This window comes from Cryptomeria japonica, chromosome 7 (genome assembly GCF_030272615.1).
Source record: "Cryptomeria japonica chromosome 7, Sugi_1.0, whole genome shotgun sequence".
Lineage (NCBI taxonomy): Eukaryota > Viridiplantae > Streptophyta > Pinopsida > Cupressales > Cupressaceae > Cryptomeria > Cryptomeria japonica.
Window position 1 is genome coordinate 641,425,176 of NC_081411.1, and position 4,117 is coordinate 641,429,292.

The window sequence follows — 4,117 nt, forward strand, 5'->3', positions numbered from 1 at the left end:
GACAGAGAAAAGGAAAACTGACAAGGGCAGCAATTAACATTTGTCCTCCATTGCTTTGAGTTTTACAACTTCTGGTTGCAATTTAGGGTTTTGTGAAGTTTTACAGCTGTCTTGAACAGCGCGGTGGAGGTTGTAGGCCTTCTGACGGTATTTATTAGCTTGTGGGTGCCCACTGCTCATTAAATTCTAGATGTACATTCATTGAAATGAATGTTTTAAATAATGCCCACCAGGTTAAGCAGCTTGTAGGACAAAAATGAAAAGTAAATTGAAATGCAAATAAGCCCTAGTCCCACCTAGGTGGGGCTGCCCATAAAATGAATTGAATTCAGGTGGGCTCCATATTAGATTAATAAAGACCACTTTGCATAGCTTATATCTTCATTGGCTTTTGTGATTAAGCATAAAGCTGGCCTCTGCTGCGGATCAGTATTCTATCTATTTCGACTTTCTTTTTTCTTCTGGATAGAAAGAAGAACTACAACATGGCATTTGGTGTTGTAGATTTCTTCAAGGATAAGAATATGCTAGTGATCGGTGGCACAGGCTTTCTAGGGAAAGGTATTATAAAGGTCTCCTGGATTCTTTTTGTATTGTTGGAAGGAATTTTGTTATTGTCTCATCTGTTGCCTGTGTTTTTGCAGTTTTTATAGAGAAAATTCTCCGAGTGCAGCCTGAAGTTGGACAGATTTTTACTCTAGTGAGGGCAAAAGATCTAAAATCTGCCCAGGCCAAGATCCAAAAAGAGGTAATGATCAAAACATTCCATAAGCAGCCATTATGTTTTTGGGAGCCTAATGTGTTTGTGTACGCAGATGATATTCACAGAGTTGTTCAGGCTTTTACAAGATCGTTACGGAGGAGAGTATGAGAATTTCATGGCACAAAAGATTATTCCAGTTGTGGGTGACGTTTCAATAGACGACTATCTAGGGATTGAAGAAGAGCAGAGAGATGAAATTTGTTCCAAGGTCGATATAGTTGTCAACCTTGCAGCCACCACCAAGTTCTATGAGAGGTTCGATATATTTGTCTCTACGTTTTCATCATACAGGGCCAAGCAATAGCTATAACATTTTCACATTTATATTTAGAGATTTCTACAAGATATAATTGTTTTTGGATTAAAAACTTTTGATTACAGTTGAATCCATAAACAGCTATATCTTTATATTATAGATGTTATAATTGTTGAATCAACTGAAAGATAGTTCATTTATTGCGAACGGATGTTTTTGGGTCCATTGACCCAACATTACACTGAATAACTATTAAGATATAACCATTCTGAGCATCTATGATACATAAACTTGTTGGATAGAGTAATTCAATTTGAATAGCAAGTATGTGCTGGCAAATTCTCATTTTTTATTACGATGTAAATTAGATGTGCAGGCTAATATATCTACAAGTATTGGTGTTAAATAGCCAATTCTTCCTTAAAGATGTTTGCATATGGATTTTTGTTTAGGTTTTAAAGTAAATTAATTTTATGGGAAGAACTCAACAGATATGGTGCTAAACAGTGTTCATTCCTTTGATTTGAAATACAGGTACGATGTCTCCCTGGGTGTAAACGTGGTTGGGGCTATTCACGCTATAAATTTCTGTAGAAAATGCAAAAATCTGCAAATCCTGATTCACGTCTCGACCGGTATAGCCTTGTCTCTTAGATTATATCTGGCTTTTGGCTTCCAATACATAACACCATTGAGAGAAACTCTGTAAATGTTTCTGTTTCAGCGTATGTAAATGTAGGGAGGACTGGTATAATCGCTGAGGAAACTGTTAAAATAAGAGCAGGAGTCACATTTGGGCCAGATTATATAAAAGGAGAAGTGGATTTGATAAGAAAGAGTCTGGAGGAGACGACAAGCACTGCTTATTTATCTGATACCAAGGAAGAGAGCAAGCGAATGAAAGAGCTTGGGCAAGAGAGGTAATCAGGGAGAAGTCATTTCTCTATTAAAAGTGATTTATAATATGCATGAATGAAGAAGTTTTTATGTAAAATTGTTATCAGCTATATAAATGAATTGTTTGATATTTAAGTAAGCGTTCATGGGATTTAATGTATGTGAATAGAGCAAGAAACTTTGGGTGGCCAAATGTTTACGTTTTCACAAAAGCCGTTGGAGAGATGATGGTGGATCAGCTGAGAGGTGATCTGCCAGTTGTTATTCTTCGCCCCGCCATCATTGAAAGCACTCTAGCTGAACCATTCCCCGGATGGATGGAAGGCAACAGGTAAATAGGCTGCATGTTCTTTCATCTAAGATTTTACATTAAACTTCTAAAATTTTAGAATGTTCATATAAGGTTAAGGATTGAGTTTTAGGATTGAGCATCTTAATTTTACACTTCTCAAAATCTTATGTAGAAATTTCAAATCACTTCCAATTTCTTACAGCAACTTACAATTAGACTTCAGATCTATCAAAATTTTCCCTCATAACCTATTTTGATGTAATGTCACCTGTCTGATTGTGGGAAAGAATGCTAGATCCCCTCATTACTGGATATGGAAAAGGACAAATAAAGATATTTGCTGCAAAGAAGAACTTAATAATTGATGTGGTGAGTACATATTTTATTTTTCATATAATATCAGACAGTTTTAAAGCGTAGATCTAAGATTCAGATAATTTATTATGATTGAATTATTTTATATAAATATAATATAATGTAATAATCAGTTATTTTCAAAATATTATTTATGATAAATTTAAATTTTTAATTGTTTAATTACAGGTTCCTGTGGATATGGTGGTAAACTGCATGATTGCTTGTATGTACAAACATGCTAAAGAACCTGATCTATTTATATATCAAGTGGCTACTTCTGTTGAAAATCCATTGTTCTACGATGTTGGTGTTACTGCTGCTTACAACTACTTTTTGTTACACCCATGCAAAACTAAGAAGGGTAAGATTGTGAAAGTGGAAAGACCTTTTGTGATAAGGAGTATGGAAAGTTTTCGACAATATATGAAACTGCATTACAAGATCCCAATCGAGGTAAATATATAATTATAAGTTATGATGTTATATTATTAGTACAAAACCAAAGCATCATAATAATTCTATTTCTTTTAACTCAAATCAGGTGCTTTATTGTGTGAGCTTGCTTCTTTGTGGCCTTCAAAGACAACAATATAATCAACTACTTTATAAGTATAATATGGTTATGAAGTTAGCAACATTGTACGAGCCTTTTATTTTCTTTCAAGGAAAGTGAGTATTTTGTCTAATTTTTAATTTTACATCTTTTTAGAAAAAAAAATTATATTGTTTTCTATGTTCAAATTATATAATTTAGATTTTATTTGTATTGTAGGTTTGATAACTCCAATACTAATCGACTGTGGGAGGAATTATCTAAAGAAGACCAACAAAAGTTTATGTTTGATGTTAAGTGCATAGATTGGGCCGATTATTTCTTTAATGTACATATTCCAGGGTTGCTTGAATATGTTCCTAGTTGACAAATTGTTGGCCTAGAAAAAAATAATGCACATTTCATGTGGAGCCGAAGGGCATGTCATGCTAGTGTTACTAGGTCACATTAAAAAGTTTATGAGGCACTTATTTCAAAAATGAAATAAGAAAACTAATGCAAACAAGGTCTTTAGTTGACCTTCTCCAATTTATCATTCATTATGTTTTCCTTTAATATATTATTAACTTTTCATAAATTATATTTTATTTTTATTGGGATGTGCTAGTTCACTCCTAAATTGTATTTGCTTTGATCTAATAAATTGATATTGATTTTGCAGACATTAATATGTATCTCAATTTAAAATTAAATTTGTACTCTTCCACAACAATTCAAAATTCTTTTATAAATTTAAGAATGATAATAAGGAAAATCTATCTTACTTGATCGGATTAACTAGCAACCAATAATGCAATAAAAAGAAAAACAATATCTTATCACACTATAGATGATGAAGTGTTGCTAGTTGAGAGGTGTGTTTAAAGAATTTAACATATATTACTTAACTAAAATATTCAAATTTATTAAAGTCAATAAAATGGTACAATATTAAATTTTTTATATTGATAACACTACGACTAACATTTTTTTGGTGGGCATAAGTTGTTTCGTATGTTT

The 4,117-nt window shown here is 32.7% G+C and overlaps 1 protein-coding gene across 1 annotated transcript; it reads left to right on the plus strand.

Annotated features, from left to right (window-relative positions):
- The first annotated feature begins 383 nt into the window (after positions 1–383).
- LOC131057335 (fatty acyl-CoA reductase 3) lies at positions 384–3,698 on the plus strand. Its single transcript, XM_057991473.2, has 10 exons — positions 384–561; positions 645–748; positions 816–1,018; positions 1,554–1,654; positions 1,744–1,939; positions 2,086–2,247; positions 2,496–2,577; positions 2,752–3,018; positions 3,107–3,234; positions 3,338–3,698. Exons 1-10 carry the CDS (start codon positions 486–488, stop codon positions 3,483–3,485), a joined length of 1,467 nt encoding a protein of 488 aa, XP_057847456.2. The 5' UTR covers positions 384–485; the 3' UTR covers positions 3,486–3,698.
- Positions 3,699–4,117: the final 419 nt, after the last annotated feature.